Source organism: Manihot esculenta, chromosome 11 (assembly GCF_001659605.2).
Source record: "Manihot esculenta cultivar AM560-2 chromosome 11, M.esculenta_v8, whole genome shotgun sequence".
In the NCBI taxonomy this organism is placed as follows: Eukaryota; Viridiplantae; Streptophyta; class Magnoliopsida; order Malpighiales; family Euphorbiaceae; genus Manihot; species Manihot esculenta.
The window spans coordinates 30,186,907-30,206,603 of record NC_035171.2 but is presented as its reverse complement, the minus strand read 5'-3'; the positions used below and the strand labels follow the sequence as shown (position 1 = coordinate 30,206,603).

At 28.1% G+C, this 19,697-nt stretch overlaps 2 protein-coding genes across 3 annotated transcripts; one reads left to right on the top strand and one right to left on the bottom strand.

Moving 5' to 3' along the window:
* The first annotated feature begins 3,405 nt into the window (after positions 1 to 3,405).
* LOC110627143 lies at positions 3,406 to 4,183 on the top strand. The gene has a single exon (XM_021773390.2). The coding sequence runs from the start codon at positions 3,455 to 3,457 to the stop codon at positions 3,938 to 3,940; it is 486 nt and encodes a 161-aa protein (XP_021629082.1). The 5' UTR covers positions 3,406 to 3,454; the 3' UTR covers positions 3,941 to 4,183.
* Positions 4,184 to 8,649: 4,466 nt separating this feature from the next.
* LOC110626408 (receptor-like protein kinase HERK 1) lies at positions 8,650 to 12,212 on the bottom strand. 2 transcript variants are annotated; one of them, XM_021772275.2, is made up of 2 exons: positions 11,849 to 12,210; positions 8,650 to 10,956 (listed from the first exon to the last, which is right to left on the bottom strand). In XM_021772275.2, the coding sequence occupies exon 2, from the start codon at positions 10,913 to 10,915 to the stop codon at positions 9,011 to 9,013; it is 1,905 nt and encodes a 634-aa protein (XP_021627967.1). In that variant the 5' UTR covers positions 10,916 to 10,956; positions 11,849 to 12,210; the 3' UTR covers positions 8,650 to 9,010. The 2 variants fall into 2 exon arrangements, with proteins under 2 accessions (XP_021627967.1, XP_021627966.1); XM_021772274.2 differs by having other exon boundaries at positions 8,650 to 12,212.
* Between the last annotated feature and the right edge of the window lie 7,485 nt (positions 12,213 to 19,697).

Sequence of the window (19,697 nt, the reverse complement as noted above, 5' to 3'; positions counted from 1 at the left end):
AAATATTACCCACATATCAATAATAATATATTTTATAAATAAAATATTATAAGATTAAAATTTGGAATTTTTAATAAATAATTGGACTTTTAGAAAAATGAATAGACCTGTTTGGTTAGAATTTTCTATACAAAGACCTACAAACAAGACAAGACAAGATAAGACTGTCATGCTTTAAATACTTTGTACAATCTTGAAAATTCTTCTACTTAGCTCCTAAAAATTAAAATTTTCTCATAAATCAAATGTAAGAATTTGTTATTAAAATTGAGAAAGCTAAATTTCATGTCACTATAATTAAACCACACCAATATATTTTAAATTTTGTAAAAACTTAATTTGAAAGTAAAAGCATATACAAGTAAAAATTGTATGTTCATCAATTAAATAAATAAATTATTTTAAATAATAAATGAGTTAAGACTAAATTAAAGGAAAATGATTTAAACTTTAATAAAATAAGTTTATCCTTTAAAATACAAACTGCAAGTAATTATACTTTTTGGAAAAATTTGAAATGTGGGCCTTTCCACTGGACAGTAGTGGGCAACATCTGCTACTCTTCTGACGAGTAAATTGACTTAAAATTCCCAACTTTCAATGCTTTTTAGATGATTTCCCCCATGGTTTAACAAGTAATTATCCTTTAAAATTAAATGTTGCGTTTATTACTTGTAGTATCTATAATAAAATTATATTGAAAATTCAACGGAAAATGTTACCGTATTTGTTGAAAACCGCACTGCAGCCAACTCTTTCAGAAAGTTAAAATATTTACACTGAGATAAACAATGAAATCTTTTAATATTAAAAATAAATAATTAAAATTGTAAAGTAGAAAAATATAACTTTTTTATGTAATTAACCCAAATATATAATGCACAACACAATTGTTATTAATGTACAAATTATGTAGGACCCTACCATCTTGACTAAAATTAAACTCTGATGAAAGAGCCCGATCTAAAATTTATTAGAACTCACTAAACAGGCCGATTCGTTAACATCCAATCTAATCTGTATTTAAAGCAGACTGGTTCGGATCTGCTAAAAGAGAATATAATTATATCACGATCCTATCACCATATATGTCAAAAGGAAATTAAATGGTCGTATGATAAGTTTGAATCGATATATATACTAGTACAACTCTACGTAACAGAGACAGGTGACACTACAATAGAATGACAGTTATGCGTCATTAACAAATTAAAAAAAAAAGAGAGAAAAATATGACTTTCAAAGTAAATTTATACGCACTCTGAAATCTTATTTTATTTGGATCTCAAAATATAGGAATATATTTTATTTATTTTAACAAATGCATTAATAATGGATTTTTAAATGTATGTTTTTTTGATTTGGAGGTGTGGATGAAGTCTCTTAGAAACTGCAGAGAAATGGACCAAATATCAAAGCACAAGTCATTAGGGTTTCTTTTTCAGCCCAAAAATAAAAACTTTATAGTGTGAAGGTAGACTCTAGTTATTGACCTGACCCATGAAAAGAATAGAAGAAAATTCCCCATTTTTTATTCGTAGATGAGGGAATCCATCTTCCCATCCCGCTACCACACCCACAACCACTCAAATTCACACCTTTTTTTACGTGGACTCTTGCTTTTTGTATTTAACTTGGACCTTGACCATATTTCAAAAAAAGTGCTCTAATTTTTTTTAAACATTTTCTTATTCTATCATTAAATAAACCATGTAATATTTCTTTTATATCTCATAAATTTACCCTTCCCATTTAACTATTTAGTCCATCAAATTAAAATTAAAATAAGTTGAATAATAATTTTTTTATAAAAAGATTAAAAAATTCAATTATATAAAATATAGGGACATTCTTATTAAATTTTTAAAAATTTAGGTACTAATAAAAATTCTTCCTAATACATAGTTATGAAATTTAAATTTTTTTGGCTCATGAGATTTTTTTTTTGGGTTTTAATGAAGTGATATAATATGTATATTTTTGCATAAGTAATTCATATTGAAAAAATATTACATGCGAAAAAAATGAATTTAATTCTCACGAAATTACATTTTTTTTTAATTGTTATTTATTTTAAAATAAATATTTTTTAAGTTAAAAATAATTCTTTTACCTATTGTATTTTGAAATATGGAAATTGATAAAAAAAAATAACTAAATTAATTTTTTTATATAAAATTTATTTTTGTGATATATGATATTTTTCAAAATAAATCATATAAATTAAAAATATGAAATTTATAAATAATTTTTTTAATGATTTAATCTCAGAGAATTCAAAATCTAATCACCATGACTTAAATTCATTGCCAAATGGGATTTTTCAAATGTCTGAGAATTTTATAAATAAAAAATATACTTTCATGATTTAATCATGAAATTTTAACTTTACTTGCTAATTAAGTCTAATTCTTTGATTTCTTCGTTTGGAGAATTTTTTTTCTTTTTTTTAAAAATGTTTTCTAGAAAATTCAATTCCAAATTTGAAACTATGTCTTGTGGCGCAGACACATGGAGATACTCTGGGCGCTGGTGTCCAATAAGAGCGAGATGTGAATGGGACGATATCAAACCGAGGGATGCGATGATAAGATCTTGTCCGTTGTTATTAATGAAAAAACTGAAGACAAAAGTCAACCATTTTCATTTGTTTTGTTTGGTCCCAAGTTCGAGGTGGCAGATTTTATCCCATAATCCACTGTCCATTCACTTCCTGGGCCCTACCAATCTTCTAAGTGGAGCCCACTTTGATAGTTTTACTCAAATCCATAAAATCAATTTCTAAACCACTCCAAGCCCAAAAACTTTATACATGGGCTACGCCAATCTACTTATATAAGCCCAAAAAATTTTTATATGCATTTAAATATAAAAATCAATATTATTATCATGATTTTAAATATTAATTAAGTGTATACTCGCGGGATAATATTTTATACATATTGAGATAAATACCAGAATAAATTTGTAATGATGGGTGGCTGTTTCATGAAGCTAAAGGGATGAATTTGCTCGAAAGGCACATCCCTCGAAGCATTCCCAATTTGGCTAGCATTGAATTGCCAATTTGCAGCCAACCCATCTATGATCTTTTTCAATCCTTAATGCTTACACCATGCATTGCATGCAGTTCCTTCGATTATCTCAAGATGAATTCTTGTCTTTATCAAATATAAAATCCTTAATTAATTATTAGTATTGCTGTCGAAAGTTAAGCAATCTTATCTAATTCTTGCCTAACTACATAGAACAATCAAATGGCATTAGGTCCTTATCATCTCTTCCTACTCATAAGTCAAATTTTATTAGTTTATTACACAATTCCCATGTTGTCAAAATCATTACAACACTACATTAAATCTACTCTACTCTTCATCTTTTCTTTATCTTCAAGCATTAGTGCTCCTATAAATAACACCCAAAGACCATAACCCATCACATATTTTCCTAGCTAATGGCCAACTGCATCAATGATACTTGTGTTGCAGTCCGGCCGGCCGCCTACGTGAACCTCCTCAAGTCGCCGGAATTTGAGATGGAGTTTGGGAGATTTTCTGGGAGCTACAAGTACAAGGGCAGCCGGCCTAGTTTGCATGGGCACCCTAGGGTTGTGGATAGCAGATCATGCAGACAAATGTACTTAAGAAGCTATACGTTCTCAAGAAAAGAAAGTGTTCCTGAGAAGACCAAGAAGTGTATAGGCAAAGTTAGAGAGAGAATCAAGAATAGAAGGTCAAAAAAGAGATCATCATCATCTTCTTCTTCTTCTTCTTCTTCTTCTTCTTCTTCTTCTCCTTCAAAAGCCAGCAAAATCAAGAACAGAGGCTTTAGTAAAAGAGAGTCTTTAAGGAGAGTGTCATGTGCAGCTTTGATCTCTACGTTCAGGAGATTGTTATCTTGCACGACCAAGGTTGATGTTGCTGAACCCGGAGATGCATAAATAATAAGTTTTTAGTTTTTCTTTCTTTCTTTTGTTCCTTAATAACTTTTTGCCGATGGATCTTCAATTTCTCTTTCAATTACTATTTATCTATGAAGGAACTGGGTTAATTAAGTGAGAGTAGATATATATTTTCTGGTTTTGGCTTATAGCTAGGGAAGCCTACATCTCTTGTGTAATCTCTCTTTCTCTTTCTTGTAATTAACCATGAGTATGTGATTTAATTAATAAGTGTTTACTCTATGAATAGTTTTTATTGTTTTGACGTGTACTTGAGTATATACACTCCATAAATAATAAATAAATTTAAATTATAGTTAATCTCATATTTAATCATATTTTATTAATTAAACACATATTATCACATCCCTCTAAGGACTGGTGCTTTGCGAGAAATGCCTCAACTAAATCTCGTTTTGCAATTCCGTAGGCCTGCCAATGTCTGCAACTCCAGAGTGTGGCGTAATTGCTGCCACCCACGTCGACTATGCCTCGCACCAGTACCTTGCAGTATCCCTCCAACACGCCAACTGCTGATTGGCCTGGACTTCCTATGCCTGACTTTAGATCCGTGAGAGCTCACTTGAGAAGTGTTATAATATATATCGAGCTTAATAAAAATTGCAAATATTGACAAAATTGGGGTCTAGAGATTTTGCATAGAAATTATTAGAATGGAGTAGCTAGCCTGGCGTGTTATGGTTCAATAATTCTTTAGTAGGGAGATGACAATGATGCAATACATGGAATGCTCGAGTGTACCACTACCGGCACTACAAATTTTTTATTTTTCTTTTAGTACCCATGGATTTACGATAAGTTTTTTCTAAATTTTATTAATTTTTTTTCATTTATTTAAAGAAGATTTAGTATATTCCTCTGGGTTCACTTTCTATTGTTTAGGGATTTTTTTTTGTTATAAAACATATTTTTTAATTAATTTTCAATATATATAGAATAAATTTAATTGTAATTTTCAATATCAATTTTATTTTATGAATATTCATTTTTATCATGTCCAGTCCTTCTCTTAAATAGATATTATTTTTTCATAATTTTTTTATATTTAATCAGATGTATTTATTATTTTATGTGTGACCGGTAAAATTACATTTATATTTTTATGCGTGATCTCATTCTATCGTTTTATTTGCATGATTTTTCATTTTTTTAGTACTTGCCATCATTGACTTTTTATTTACGTGTCACCGTACATAGCATCATATTTTCATTCTCACAAAACGGTATAGTCTGGTAAATTACTATGCTCAGAGATGGACTACTAAAATCAGATCGAAAAAATAAAGTCCAAAACCAAAAACCACCAAAACAAATCCTTCCAAAAAATAAGACTAATAAGTTCAAAACCTTTTAAAAAAAATTCTCCTTGTATTTGCTTTTATTTATTGACCTTGCATGCTTATCAAACTGTTTTTCTCATTCGCTTAAAATAACAATAATAATAATAATATTAACCTGCATGCCATGAATTTTATTCTTAATCACCGATTAAGCTATTAAATGTTAACATGCATGCCATGAATTTTATTTCCATGATAAAAATTATAAAATAACTATGAACTATTATAATAATAATTAATAAAAAATATTTAAAATTAAAATCAAATTAAAATTAAAAATATTATTTCCCAATAAATTAAATCAAATCTAATTGATTTAATTTTATTCAAATTTTTTTTTTAAAATCATCATTAGATTCCATCCGTGTGGATGAAGCAAACTAGCAAAGCAAGGGCATAAGGACTGCTTGTTGCTTTCACTTTTCTCCATATGATTCTCTTTGATGGCCACAAACTGTTGCCACTAACAACAATTAGCACCAGGCCAGGGGACCATTATTATTATTATTATTATTATTATTATTATTATTATTATTATTATTATTTATTAATGGGAGAAGTAATCCACAAGAAAGAACCAAAAGCTATGGTCTGTGCACCTAATTAATTATATAAAAAAAATAATTATTGTTTGCTTAAGGTATTTTCAATGCAAATTCTGTTGGGGTCATCGATTACATTTTTGTTTAAAAGATATTTATAGTGTATTATTTGAATTTTTGCAAAATTTATTTTTTATTTTTTTTATATAATTTAATTTTTGAACTTTTATTTTATTAATAAAACAATATTTTTATTAAATTAATCGTTAATCAACTAGTCAATTCAAATTGAAAATTCACTAAATTGCTCCAAATAGTAAAATTATAAAAGAATAAATTATTATAAAAAAATAAAAATAGAATTATAATATTGTTATAATTTAATAGTAAATTTTTTTAAAAAAATTGTTCACAGAGTGAGAAAATATTTTTTTTCATTAAAAAAAAAAGAATTAGAGTTCATTTATTTGTATAAAATAAAATGTAAAACATTTTTCAGAAAAAATAATATAACTTATTTTTATCATTTGGTTTTAATTTTAAAAAATGGAAGATACTAATAAATTTATATATAGCATAGTTAATATGTTTCTTAATATTTAAAAAAATAACTTTTATTTTTGAAAGGTAATATTATTTTTCTTAAAATTAATTTAATTTTTTTAATTAAAGAAAATATATTTTTTATTAATTAATTTTTTTAAATGTCATAAATGTCCAAATATACATAAAAATATTTTCTATAAAATATATAAAAATTAAATTATGAATTTTAAGGGATTATGCCCTAGTTAAGTGCAGGGTTTGTATATTTTGTGCATTTCTTGTTAAAATACCGAGAATATATTAATGAAAATTTTTTGTATGAACTAAGTGGATTTTATCTAATTTTTTTATAAAAAAATTTATTAATATGTATTTTAAATTCATAATTATAAATCAAATTTAAATAAAAAATTTTAATTAAATTACGATTAATTAGTTAACTTGATGCATGTGTAGTAGGTAACCAATAGTATATATAGTTCTCATAATAAGATAAGGGATAAATATGCAATGGAGCAGTGGGAAAGTCACCAAACTCTTCTTCATCTTCTCCAATTGCATTACATTATTTGGGTGATCACCTTCCTTTTCGTTCCGTGTGATTCATTTTCTTAAAAAAGGAATTTAAATAAATTTTTATAAAATCACATAAGATTTTATCATATTTTAAAGAAAAATTAATTATTTAATCTTATAATATTATAAATTCACTAATTGGTCTATCTGTTTTAAAAGAATATATTAAAATATTTCTGATATTTTAAAATTCTATTAATTAGTCTGTTCATTACTTATAGTCGTTAAATATTATAAAATTTTAAAATACATCTAATAATACAGAGGACTATTTAATAATTTTTTTAAAAATATCAAAAATTAATTAATAAATTTTTAAAAATTATAAGAACTAAATAATAAAATATTTAACGGCTGATAAATCTTTTCCTCCAATCTTTTCCTCCTCCTGGTTCATGATAAATCTGACTTTTTTCTTGGTCCATCATATGGGTATCTCAAATGGATCTCTCAATGTTCTACTTGATGAAAAGACCTGCAAAATAAGAAAAAAGGTGTCTACCAGAAATGTCCCGATGGAGACCCTCCGACGTTCAAGTCAGATTTTATGGATTAGAGCATTATATTTGGGTAAGGGTTACAGAGAGAAAATAAAAATGGAGTGCAGAAGGAGAGAAGAAGAAGAGAGAGTCCCCAGTATATAGTGCTACCTGTCAATGTTAGTCAGGCCCGTACGTACGGACGTGTCAGATCCTTTTTTCATGGCAGACAGCCATTTAATTCTCCCTGTCACGCATGCAAACATGGTTGGTGAGTGAATGGGCCTGCTTCCCTATTGAGCCTGTGCTTGTATCTAATCCGAATTGTCCTGGGTTGCTGATCCCGGGCTTGTAAAATCGGGCCGTCTTTCGAGCGTATGGTCTGACGGGCTTTGGATTTGTGGCCTTCTTTTGGATTCGTCTTTATTTCTGGGCTAAAAAAGCCAGACGGTTATCAACGGCTAAAATTAACGGAAAGACTAATTAATAAATTTTTTAAAATGTCAAAAATTCAAAATAGATGAATCAATTAGTAAATTTTATCATATTATAAGAACTAAATAGTAATTTTTTTTATTTAAAAGACATATATTTTTAAAGTTAATAAATTAAATTTTTTTATTTCAAATAAAAAAATTATGAAAAATAAATAATTTGAATTAAATTCTATCAAAATTATTGATATCAAATACATTCTTACAAATGAGGAGTCAATAAATTAACTCTATCTTATTAATTGTATATGTATGTAATTCTTATCCTTTTTTATTTGTTATATAAAAAATTATTTTATCTAAACATTTTAAAATTTTTTAAATACTAAACTTTTATTTCATTTAAAAATTAGTTATTTAAAATTTTTATTATATTCTTTGAAAATTTGAAAATTTTTAATTATAAAAATTATAATTTTTCATCCTTATTTTTTAATTTTATAAAAATTAAGTTATGTTACATAAATTTTAGTTATAATATGATCAAACTAATTAGTTATTGCATATATTTTTTAAAATTACATTAAATAGTTTAAAATTTATTTAATTTTATATGAGATCCTAATAGTAATTATGCAGAATTAACTAAAATAATGGTAAAACTTATAGGAGGGACTTTTAGTTGAATTTTTAAAAACACTATTATCTAAAATATTTTAGATATTTTATAAAATATCTAAAATATTATCTAAACTTATAGGACTAAGAATCAGATATAAACATTTTGCACACAAAAAATAAGTGCAGTTACAACAAGTTACTTATAAGTAGACACAAAACAAGCTATGTAAGAAAAACGACATTCTTATCAATTCCCTAAAACTCGCCCGAAGCATCATCACCCTTGCCTTACAAAAGAGTGTACTCAATATGCAGAAACTACCCATAGCGCATGGAGCACTTTGTTGTTGTTTTGTCGAAACACTAACAGGACAAGCCATGCTGTAAACTAATCAGAGAAGAAGGGTTCTATCTTACAAAATAAAGAGAAATTCCTCTATCTACTCTTGTGTAGTAAGTAATGATATCAAAGAACGAGCTAAACCGATGAAATATATCATATTCAACAAAGTTATCTACCCTCAGACTTCACTAGCTGTGAGAATACCTTACTCATTGACACCCCAGAGAGATCATCCACACTTGATGTTTCAAATTGGGAAGCCGAAACACTATTATCAACATTGCTGAAATTGTTGATTTGAGGAGAGAGTTCACCAATCATATTAGTACTGTTTTCTTCAGGATCACCAGGAACAGATACTTCTTGAAGTTGAAGAGCGTACTCAAGATTCCATAAGACATCTCCCATAGACGGTCTGTCAACGCCGAAGTCTGCTAAGCATTTCTCAGCAGTTTCGCCAAACTTCCTAAGTGAATCCGGTCTTATTTTTCTGACAAGTGTAGGATCTATTATTTGCTCCAACTGTCCTTTTTTCTGCCACTTCATTGCCCATTCTGCCAAGTTCACCATTTCCCTTGGAAGGGTTGGATCTATAACAGGTCTTGCACAAAGAACTTCAAACAAAACCACCCCAAATGAATACACATCTGATTTTTCTGTCAGTTGTTGCCTTCTGAAATATTCAGGATCAAGGTACCCAAAACTCCCCTTCACTGCTGTACTCACATGGGTCTGATCTATTTCAGGTCCTGTTTTTGAGAGCCCAAAATCAGCAACTTTGGCCATGAGATTCTCATCAAGCAAGATATTTGCAGACTTCACATCGCGATGAATGACCGCTTTAGCATAGCCCGTGTGAAGATAATGTAGTCCTCTAGCTGCTCCAATACATATCTCAAGCCTTTCCTTCCAACTCAAGCTTGGATGACCTGCGCCGTAGAGATGGCCCTTGAGAGTCCCATTCTCCATGTATTCATATACTAAGATCATCTCATTTTTTTCATCACAGTAACCAATTAATGAAACTAGATGGCGATGTCGGAACTGGGATAGCATCTGGATTTCAGTCTGGAACTCTGCAAGTCCCTGTTGGGAGCGTGGATTTCCCCTTTTAACAGCCACTTTGGTACCGTCGTTTAAAACTCCCTTGTACACCTTCCCGAAACCACCAATACCAATAACCCAACTCTCATCAAAGTTGTTTGTGGCTTCTTGAACTGCCACAAAGGGAATGTAATATCCCAGATTAGAATTAACACTAGCAGTTGTTCCATTAGAATACTTACTACCCACAGTATGAGAATTTTCCCCACTGATAGATAGAGGAATCCACGTCTTTGAAAGGCGTTGACATGCCAACTTTTTCCTTTTTCTGCACAGCATAAAAATAATTACAGCCACCACAACAATAACTGCCCCAACGATTAAGCCCACTATCATGCCAACGTTCTTCTTCGAATTTGAATCAGAAAGCAAAGTTGCTGACCCGCTGAGGCTGCCAAGGGAATTGTTCATTTTCATTATCTCCAGCCCATTTAGAATGGCATTGGGTAGAACATTAGGAATGGAGCTTGGACCAATACTCACAAGAAGCTTACTGCTGACTTTTGATGCTGTGACAAAATCCATATAAAGTGCAGCTGCCAAAGTGTTTGATGATATAACACTAAGATCAAGATCCTTAGCAACAATCCAAGAGTCGATATAAACCTCGAAGTAGAGCTCATCAAGAGCTTTACTTACTATATCACAGAAGTGAAACCGAACAAGATACTGAAATCCAGGATCAACATTGAACTGCCAGGTCACATTAAAATTGCTTGTGGGATTATCTCCTGAGTTCATCATAGTGGCAGTACCATAAACAACATTAGGAGCAATTTCTGGCGTTGCTCCACCTTCTACATACTTGACAGCAGCAATGTTTGATACATTTGTCGCAAAATTCTTGTTGATGAGAAAACCTTGATCAGGAACCCAAGTTCGCGCAAGGCCGAGGGTATCAGTTTCAGGGAGAATTGTTGGTCCACCCATGTTCACCCTATAAACAGTCTCCAATGCCTGTGAAAACATCCCTTGGAATTTTCCCAATGGATTAAAAGTACTGGCATCATCTGTAATGAGTGCATCAGGGACAGAAACAACTTCCAAGGCATTCAAGAATGCAAACGTATTGTTCGAGGGGGTGAAAATAATCTCAAGACTACTTGAAGTTACATTAAGAGAAAATTCTTTAACAACAGTAGAGTTCACATTGAAATTGCTCAAAAGGACATGGTCTTGGGTAGAAACATGAAAAATTGCCCGGTTCATTTTGTAACTATCATGAATAAATGGATAGAAATAAAGGCGAATCCAATGTCTACCAGGTTGCCGAATCGAAAATGTGTATTTTGAGGTTCCATCAAGGATTCTTGCAGTTTGATACAGCAAAGAAGAATCAGATGAAGTGACAGATGTTGAAGCTTTGGCAAAAATGTTTTTTGGGGTTGAAATGGAGTTTGAGTTAGAGTTATCAGCCAAGAAAACACGATTCCCCACTTTAGTATCGATGCTGGATCCACAGTCTATAAGATAATTGTCTACTGGATCAAATCCACAACACAAACTCGCCGAGTTCAAGATTGATAAAACACAAACAAAAACACTTAATCCCTTAACAGTCATCATTACAGAATCCGAGAAATTTGTTAAGGAAGAAAAAAAGCTAGATCCTGTTTGAACTCAACCAGAACTTAGGGTTCTTACAAAGGCAGAGCAATAGAGGAACCACTACTAATCAAACACAACGGGAATCAAAAACCCAGAAGCCAACCCAATGAAGGAAACGAAATCTTATGTTACAGCAAAAAAAATTCAAGAACCTCAAATTATCAACTAGGATTTTACAACATAAAATCTAGACTTCTGAAAAGCAACATAATGAACTTGTAATAATTCACCGAAAATCAGAACTGACACAGAAACCCATGAGGAAAACTAAACAAAGAATGAAAAAGACAGCACCTTTAAAAAGATCAGGCAAGCTCCAATGTAGATTGACCCAGATGTGAAACCGCAGAGAGAGAGGCAAATCTGGTGAACAACTTTTCAGAAAATGCTAAAATGAGATTTAAATTTAAAATAGAGAGCAGTAGGAGCATTAAGAACAGAGCAGAAATCTAGCGAAGCACAAGCTGGTCTGTACTAGGTGACAACCTCAGATATTGACAGATTTTTAGATTTATTTATTTGTTGTTTACGTGGCAATAAACTAATGGGGAACAACAGTAATGAGACAAAAGAAAGAAACCAAACAGAAGGCAAGAAAATTGAGAGTTAAAGGCAGGAAAAAAACCAAGGTGGTGGAAAGCTTAAGATTAGATTAATTTTGGTAAGGTTTCTTACAAGTGATAAATGTAACCTCCACTGTTAAGGAGATAAAGAAATTGATGAACAGAAAAGGGGATTTTAGAGAGAGAATCTAGACTGCCTTTAATGTAGTAGTAAAGAAAGAGTAACCCTTTGGATATATTGGAAACAGTAGGTAAAGAAAATAACCTGAGAAAAATATGGAGATTTTTAAGGTAGGTTCGCTTTTTAAAAAAAGTTGTAATTTTCTGAAAAAGATTTTTAAGAAATCTAAATATGACTCAATTTTTCAAATTTAATTAAGATTTAGAAAGTTTTAAATATTTTTCATTATTTTCTTTTATAGTAGAAAGAGAAAATTATATTGTTATACTTTATTTCGAATTTAATTTGATTTTTAAAAATTAAGTAACAATAAAAAATAAAGAATTTTTGCATAATAAGTTCATTTGAATAAATCTAAAAAGTTTTATATTTTATTCTATCAATTTTTAATTTTCAATTAAAAAATAAAAATAAAGAGTTTTTATGTCAGCTTATTAAAATTCTAGAGAATTAAAAAAATTTATCGAATCGAATTAATTTAAAATTTTAATTTAATTTTTATTTATTTTAATTTAGTTTGATTTGATTTTTAATTTTAAAAATTTTAATTTAATTCAATTTTAATAAAAAAAATTAAATCAAATCGATTAATATTAATAGTATATTATTTTTGATAGTATAAATAGATTAAATTTTAATTAAAATTAAAATATTTTAATTAAATTTTAACATATTAAAAATAAAGCGTAAAAAATAAAAAATAAAAAATATATTAAAAAGTTTGATGGATCTAATTTAATTAAATTAAATCAGTTTGATTTAATTTTTATTTTAAATCAATTCGATTCAATTTTTAAAAATATTAAAATTTATATTTTTAATTTATTTAATTTTATTTTATTTTGAATCGAACTAACTGAATATTCATTCAAAAAATAATTTGAATAGACTATTTGAGACTTTTTTAGAAGTAACTAATTAATTAAAATTATTTATACAAATTATTTATATTATTGTAAAATAAATAAATAATATAAGTAAACCATTTTAAAATATATTATCAATGATTTATGTTTAATTATGAAAGATCTACATGTTTTTTTAAAATATTTTTTTAATTATTGACAGGTGAATATACTTTTTATATTTTTTATTTTCAATAAAAAATGAAAAGTGAAAATAAATAAATCTGGACAAAGAAAAAAAAAGAATAATATTTATTTTTAATTAATTTTTTTCTTTAATTTGAGGGAAAATAATGAAGAAATATAAAAGCATACTTTCTAAATAAGAAGAAGTAGATAAAATTTCCATTTCGTTTTTTATTTTCCATCTATTCAAATATATATATTTTTTTATATTTTCCTTTGCACCAAAAAATTTTCCATACACATTTATTATTTATTTTATCCTTTTTTGATAAGATTCCAGAGATATAAAACTAAACTTCAATTTATAATTAAAAAATCTGTTAACATTAATTTAAATAACAAAAAGAAAAACATTCTGATTATTTTACTAATATGGCAGAAATTTCCAAAAATAAAAATGAAATTACTCTATCTTTCATTTTTCTCCTTTCTCCATCTCCAGCCTTTGTCTTTATCTCTCTCCATCACTTTCTAATTTTGTATGTCTATCTGTCCGTATCTATTTCTCAGCATTACATCAATTTAATTTAAAATTAAATCAAATTAAAAATTAAAATTTTAATATTTATAAAAATTAAATAAAATTAATTTTAGTTAAAAATTAAACTGAATTAAACCGATCTGATTTGATTCGATTCAATTTGATCGGTTTAAATTTTTAATATTTTTTTTATTTTTTACATTTTATTTTTAATATTTTAAAGTTTAATTTGAATATTTTAATTTTAATACGATCTAATATCTCTATATTATTAAAAATAATATATTATTATTACTAATCGATTCGATTTGATTTTTTTTAATTTTTTTATCAAAATCAAATTGAACTGAAATAATCAAAATTTTTAAAATTAAAAATTAAATGAAATCGAATCGAAATGAATAAAAAATCAAATTAAAATTTTAAATTAATTCAATTCGATCAATTTTTTCGATTTGAACCAAATACAGGTAATTCCTAACAATATTCAGTCTCATATTAATTATAATCAGAATCTTAATTGAAATATAAATTTTATTAATATATACAATTCAGTTAGTATAAGAAGAATTAATACCAATACATAATTTAAAAAAAAATTATACTGAATGAATTGCACATAGTAGTAAAATTTATATATTAAAAAAATATTTTTAATTATAATTAATACTTTAAAATTAAATTAATTTAATTTAAATAAAAAATATTAGCTATAATTCACCATGGATAAAAAGGTTGACTATTTTTATCTTTTTTGCTTTTTTTTTTTTAATTTGGAATAAGTTCACTTAAGTTTTCAAAAAATTAGTATAAGTTTATTTGGTGTTTTATCCTAACTTTTAAGTAATTTCAAAACTAAGTTATTCACTTTTTCAAAAGTATTTTATTTATCTTGCGATAGTAAATGGTTTTAATTTTTTAAGAAATAATTAAATAAAATTCAGGTATTGTAATTGATAAATTTATTAATTTTAAAAATAATTTAATAGTCATGCGATAGCTCAAAATAAGTTATATATGATTGGTATAAAATTGAAATATGTGGCAAAATTTTAAAATCAACACTGTCGAAAAGAGATTATCTAAATAAGTTATATATGATTGGTATAAAATTGAAATATGTGGCAAAAATTTAAAATCAACACACTGTTAAAAAGAGGTTATCTGTAGAAAGAAAGATTAGAAAATTATAATCCTTGGTACATGACCAAAACTCACCCCTTATAAATAGTTTGAGATTCCATAAAAATTTACCGTTAGTATATATAATTAAGTAGATTTTCATTACGCATGTAATCATAGTATTTTTTATATATACTAATTAGTTTCAGTTGGATTTTCAAGATTTGATGATCAACTCTATTTTATAATATAAAAAATTAATGTGCACATATAATAATGTACGCACTCTTATATTTATTCTAAATTTAAAATAATTTATTACATTCGTTCATTTTATTTGTGCAAAATATAATTTTAGCTATATAATTTTTAATTTATGTAAAACACAAATAAATTTATATTTATGTAAAATATTCAATTTATTATCAAATTACACGAAAATTTAGAATCAAAACATCAACAAATTAACTGCTATCAAGAAAACAACTCATGCCAAAATTTGGAAAACATCAAATTTAGAAAACAACTCAGCTATCAAGCAAGGAAATAGACGATTTCTTTTTCCTTTTTTTTTTTTTTTCCCTTTTTTACTATGTGTATAGATCTTATGGTTTGACCTTTTTCGTTTCACTATAAAAATTTTCCAATCCAAAAAAAGAAAACTTTATTATTAAGCCGTTAAAATGTTTCTAATTCAAATTAACTGCGTATTGACATGATATAGTTTAATACTATATATCGTTATATATTTTCGGTAATTTAGATATTCAGAATTAATTTCACACTTATTTATATAAAGAATTAATTTAATATAAAATAATATGTTTTATAATAATATTTATAAAAAAAAATATATGTTTTCATTTAAAAATTAAATAATTTTAAAATATGAAAATTTTAAATGAAAATTATTTTTTAATAAATTTAAAATTTATTAAAGAGCAATAATTAAATTTAAAATAATTTTTAATTGAATTTAAGATGGATTTAATATTAATAATATTAATTACATCTTTCAACGTCATTTTCATGTATATTTATTCATTTGGTTAATTAGCGCACTAAATATTAGTTATGTTTTATGGCCACCAACCTGATTGGCATCAAAAAGTTTTCTTTTTTAAATTAAATGAATATTTTAGAATATTCTTTCAAAATAAAATAAAATAAAATAGAATTATAATAGTTAATTTATATATTATATAATTTATGAAAAAAATAATTAATTATAAAAAATAGATAAAAATTATAAAATAAATGAAATAATTTTTTTTTATTTAAAATAAAGGCTTGAAACGAACTCTTGAGGTCTTGGGAATAGGATATGAATCAACTTCCACTTCTTCATGGAAATTATAAAAAAAAAAAAACTTATCTTCAAGATTAATATGATTAGAGACATTAACAGAACTTGATGATGATAATAATAATAATAATCACATATTTGAACGTCATTTTCATATATATATATCTATTCATTTGGTTAATTAGTGCACTAAAGATTAATTATGATTTATGGCTACCAACGTCATGGCATCAAAAGTTTAGTTTAGTTTTCTTTTTTCCTTTAAACTCAAATAAACTTAGTTTTTATTTAAGTTTTTTAAAACAGAGAAAATAAATGCATTATAGATAAATAAAATACAATAGAGACATGATATTGGAAAAAAAAATTTTTAAAAAAAAAAGAAAAATCAAACAAGATCTATAAGAACAAGTCCAGCCCAAAAATTAAAAAACTTCACCCAGCCAAACACAATCCAAGGTAAATTGCAGCTCCAACCCAATTAGAGGACCGCTATAAGCATGTCAAGATGCTGAAAAGGGTCACAGCAAACAACGGGAGAGGAAGGCATAAAAGATAGTGGAGACAACCTCAGCAAGCGGCTGAATAGAGCTGAACTATATCAATTCCATATAGGTACAAGAGAATCGTGAGGCCGATGAAGGGTGGTGTCGCAAAATGGAAGGAGAAAACTAGAGCTTCCTCTGCCCGAAAGGAGCAGGAAAAATTGAGATATCGACACTAATAAAAAAAAAAGAAGAAGAGAACTCAACTCAACAATTTTAAGTTTTCATAAATTGTTAAATTATATATGATTGATTAGCAATTCTATTTTTATAAATAAATAATTTCAACTAAATAAGTTTTAATTATTATCTGAGATTAAGCAAATTGAATATCTAAATTTTGCTTAAAAAATATAAAAAAGTAATTTATATCTCATTAAAATTTTTTTTTCACATTTAAATTTTTAAAAAGAAATAAGGTATGAAATATAAACAAATTGAGTCACTCAATTTTTGAAAAGTTTAATTTTCATTCGTTAAAATTTTTCGATATAAAATTAAATTCAAACATAATTTATCTTAAATTTAAGTTGAATATTAATAAATTTAATTTTAATTTATTTCGTAAATGAGATTTTTTATTCAATTAAATATAGCTCAATTTATTTACCCACCTTAATAAATTTTTAGCTTATAAATAATAAATTTAAAACTAAATAACTGTAGCTAAATAAATATATATATTTATAATTCTGTTTATAACTCATAAATAATCTTGTTATCCAGTTTTAACTAATCAAATATCTACATATTTAAATTTAGTTTATTTATTAAATAAAATTAGAAAAAATAAGTCTAAATTTAATTTATTTAAAATATAAAATTTTTAATCAAATTAAACTTCATCCAATATGCTATTTCGATTGTAATAAATGATATTTTTCAAAAAAATAATATTTTTGCTTATTTCAATGATCTCCAATAAAAAAAAATTTAGAAATTACTGAGACCATAGATGTACATTTTTTTTCTAGTATAGAAGTACATTTAATCCTTAAAAAAAAATAAATATATCTTGAGATTATAGGAAGAAAACTGTTTTTATTTTCTTAACTCTTGTGTAGTAAGTTACAGATTTTATATAGTACATAATATGAACAATTAGATCTTTGATTGTATCCTCAATTATGTCCTAGAATCGTGCTATGCTAAACATGGTAAGATTTGATCATGATTGATTTACAATCATGTCAGAGGATTCTTTCCAATACTGATTGATTTACAATCATGGCAGAGGATTCTTTCCAACACTCCCCCTCAAGTTGGATCATGTGGATCTAGCATACCCAACTTGCCCAAAACCTCATGGAATATTCGTCCAGCTACTGCTTTGGTTAGGATGTCCGCCCATTGATCCTTTGATCGAACAAACGGTAAAGATATCAGACCACTGTCCAACTTTTCTTTGATGAAATGTCAGTCTATTTCAACATGTTTTGTTCGATCATGCTTGTAATACCCGGCTAAACCCGGCATCGGAATTCTTACCGTCCGGTGGGATTCAAGGATGTCAGAGGTTTCCTGAGGATAGAGTGAAGGTTTTCTAAAATGTTTTAAAGTATTTTAACGGTTTGATTAGGAAATAGTTGAGTTTTAGGGAGAAATGGCCAAAGGAGTTTCTGTCATGTTCGGCCCCCGAATGTTAAGTTCGGCCGCCGAAAGTGCCCAATGTTCGGCCCCCGAAGTTTATGTTCGGCCCCCGAAGTTTATGTTCGGCCCCCGAAAGTTGCATGGTTTTGCATGCAGTTTCGGCAGCCGAAACTGGGATGGTCGGTTAGTTGTGCACGCTCCTCAGTCCGTGATTTGGCCAGGTGTTCACCTCCAGATCATGACCAGAGGTTAGGCCACGTTTCTCCTGACTCATATGCAAGGTTTTAATCAGCCTATGCAGAGGGTTGATCATTTGCAAAAGGTTTTGAACGTTTTGGAGAGAAAAGAAGAGTTGTGAGGGTTTGAAGCTTTGGAGGAGGAGTTGCTGAGTTTGGTTGTTCCTCTTCTGATTTCAGGAGGTAAGGGAAGTCTTTATACTTGTTTTAATGATTTCTAATAGCTTTTTAAGAGGTTAAGGGTAGAGTTATGGTTATAGGTTTAGTTGTGATGTTTTAATGGTTTATGCATGATTATGTGTTATGTGTGTTGATTGTTGGGGTTGATAAGTAGTTTTGGACCCCTTGGAGCATATACTTGAGTATATGTAAGTTGAGGTTTGGAGTTATGCATGTTTAGAGCAGAGGAAAAGATGGAGGAGCTAGGTTGCGGAAGAAGCTGAGTTCTTAAAGAACTCAGGTTCGGCAGCCGAAGAAGGATTCGGCCGCCGAACCCCTTGCATGGTGGCTTAGACTGCCACAGCTTGCCCCTGAGTGCTTTGAGGTTCAGCTCTGTTTAGGGGATTCGGCCTCCGAAAGTAGCCCGAAAGGGTTCGGCCGCCGAAAGAGGATATTCGGCCGCCGAAGGTACTTGAGTTTCGGCTCTGTTCAGGACATTCGGCCGCCGAACCTGCCGCCGAATGTGTTCTGTCCAGCCTTCTTTTGCATGCTTTGTGTGATTGTTTTTAGAGGTTCAGAAGGGGTTAGGGGGGATTGTTTAAGCGTTGATAAGAGTATGTTTGACACCTCATTCGAGTCCATTTGTGTAGGATTGGACCCGACAGTTCAGGGAGGTCGTCAGGATTAGCAGTTGCAGAGTCAGTACAGTTTCTGCCAGAGGAGCAGAGGTGAGTAGAACTAAACTTAATATTTTATATTAAAGTAACAGAATGCTTGTTAGCATAGTTCATGCATCATGGATGCCATGATATATCTTAGGGTGATTGCATTAGAATCACGAATATGGTGCATTGCATTTTCATTGTTTA